The following is a 2,512-nucleotide window of genomic DNA, read 5'->3' on the forward strand; positions in this document are numbered from 1 at the left end:
CACATTTTCTTTCAGAAGATTTGTAACAAAAAATACATGGAATTTAGTATGTGTTTCAATAAAATGGTTAAATACAGAATCTGAACAAGACAAGCCTATAAGCCATAATCCTTCTTGTGGGGACAGAACATTCCATTCCACTAGGAAAAGAGAATCACAACATTATTAGGCCCTATTATCTTATATTGCTTACTGTTCTAATTTCAGAGACTGGCAGATTTGGAGAAATAAGCAAATGAAAAATAAATAAATAAGACTGAACACAGTCAGTCAACTGCTTCAATTCCCCTCTCTGTTTCCCTCTTCCCATTTTCTTCATACAGCCAGATGAGATGAGAATGTGATGAGCCTCATTTTTCTCCTCTGTAATATGGGGGATAATAGTTCCACTTATAGGGTTCTTGCAAGGATTATATAATATAATCTATGCAAAGAGCCACACACATATACTAAATGCTACTGTTACAATCATTATGATCACTTTCCTCTTACTGCTGTAACAAATTGCCTCAAGTTTAGTGGCTTAGAACAACATAAATGTATTCTAGAGTTCTGGAAGTCAGAAGTCTGAAATGAGTGTTAAAGGGTAAAATCACTGTGTCAGCAATGCTGCATTCCTTCTGCAGACTCTGAAAGAGGGTCCATTTCTTTGCTTTTTCTAGGGGCCTTCTGCGTTCCTGGGCATGCGGTCCCACTCTCCCTTTTCCAAAGCATGTCTGATCTCTCCTTCTGACCCTGTCCCTTCTGTCTCCCACTTATAAGGATGGTTGTGATGATAGGGGACCCACCTGCACAATCACACAATCAAGGCTAGCTTCCCATCTCAATAGCTTTAATTTCATAATCTCTGCCAATTCCCTTTTGCTATATAAAGGTCACCATATATCCAGATTCTGGGGATTCCAAGGTAGACATCTGGGAGTGGGGGTGAGGGTGATTAGTCTGTCTACCATAATCATTAACATTTTTATCAAGACCAGCTCATTTAACTCATCTAATCCTCACTAAAACCCATGAGGTAAATAAAATTATATCCCCCTTTGGAAACTGAGGCACAGGGAAGTTAAGTAACTTGCCCAAGGTCATGTAGGCAGTAAGCAGTGAAGCTGCGGTTCACATCCTTTTCTTTTCTTTTTTTTTTGGGGGGGGATTCATGTTAAGAGCTGAATATCTAAATATCTAAATATCTGAATAGCTAAATATCTAAAGTGGCACATAATAAGCACTATAGTAATGTTAGCTATTATTATTTCTGCTAAGATTAATATAATAATCCTTATCTTGTACGCTCTTGTAAGAGACAACTATTTAACGTGTGAAAAGTGTCAGACAGCAGGTCCTCGAATTGTAGTTAGATTCTTCGGGTCTTCCCAAAGCACGTTTTCCGAGACGCGCCAGTTCACTCACTCAAGCGTCAGCCTTCCCCAAGATGGCGTTATCTTTGTCCCCAGTCCCACATCCGCCCCACCTAATATGGCGTCCATCACGATCAAAAACGGTATTTGGCCCTTCTCAACATGGCGTCCACACTAATCTTTGTCACCTCCCTCCCGCAAGATGACCTTATCAGTTAGCGTCAACCTCCGCACACTCTGACCTTTCCAAAATGGTGGCAAATGTAATACGCATTACGCTCTGACCTCCTCAAGATGGCGTCGAGCTCAGAAACTCGCGTCGCAAATTCACGCAAACTCACTGTCGCTATCGAAAACACTTCCGGTTGCGACGGAGGTAGGCTTTCGAGGCCTGAGGAGGGTTGGAAGAGTCTGTTTTGGGCTGGGACACTCCGACACGACCATGGACCGGAGGAAAAAGCCTTTGGACGTCACGGCCTCCTCGGTGAGTGAGGGTATGTGGTAACGCCACAGGCTCCGGGTTCTCCCTGTCTCCATCAGACAAGAATGTCGACCTAGCTTGTCTGGGGACCCAGACACCTCTCTCCTCAAACAGCAACCCCCGACCTGGATTATCTTCTCCGACGGGGATGGGGTTCAGTTTTCTTACTTACAGGATCCTGAACTGGGCTTCTCTCCTCTGACTTGCGCCCGGACCATGCTTCACCCCTCAGACACGGGTCTGAACCTGGTATCCCGAGGGTTAGGAGTCTCCGGGCTTCCCTCTGCCGTGCCCGCAAGGACCTGCACCTCGCCAGCCTTCTCCCTTACAGTTGGGAGGAACCCTAGCCTCTTTTTGCTAGGCAGACATACCGCCTTCTAGGCTTCTCCTCCAATCCAGAAACCCCCAAAGTCCTTCTAGAACTTTACAGTGTGACTTACTCTGCAGGACCCGAGAGTGCCCAGCGTATCCTACCCTGGAATTAAACTGTTAATGCAGCCATAGGTACCTGTGAGGTCTGAAAGGATGTAAGCAGTTTTATTAAAGTAGCTACTCTAGGCCGGGCGCGGTGGCTCACGCCTGTAATCCCAGCACTTTGGGAGGCCGAGGCGGGTGGATCACGAGGTCAAGAGATCGAGACCATCCTGGTCAACATGGTGAAACCCCGTCTCTACTA

At 45.5% G+C, this 2,512-nt stretch overlaps 1 protein-coding gene across 1 annotated transcript in view; it reads left to right on the plus strand.

Moving 5' to 3' along the window:
* The first annotated feature begins 1,651 nt into the window (after positions 1-1,651).
* CCDC174 (coiled-coil domain containing 174) overlaps positions 1,652-2,512 on the plus strand; it is a 21,372-nt gene continuing 20,511 nt past the window's right edge. Inside the window, exon 1 of the mRNA XM_017505053.2 lies at positions 1,652-1,839. Coding sequence (XP_017360542.1) covers positions 1,798-1,839 — 42 coding nt within the window. The 5' untranslated portion in view covers positions 1,652-1,797. The remainder of the gene's footprint in view (positions 1,840-2,512) is intronic.

The sequence above is a fragment of the Cebus imitator genome, unplaced genomic scaffold, assembly GCF_001604975.1.
Source record: "Cebus imitator isolate Cc_AM_T3 unplaced genomic scaffold, Cebus_imitator-1.0 Scaffold332, whole genome shotgun sequence".
NCBI classification, from domain to species: Eukaryota; Metazoa; Chordata; class Mammalia; order Primates; family Cebidae; genus Cebus; species Cebus imitator.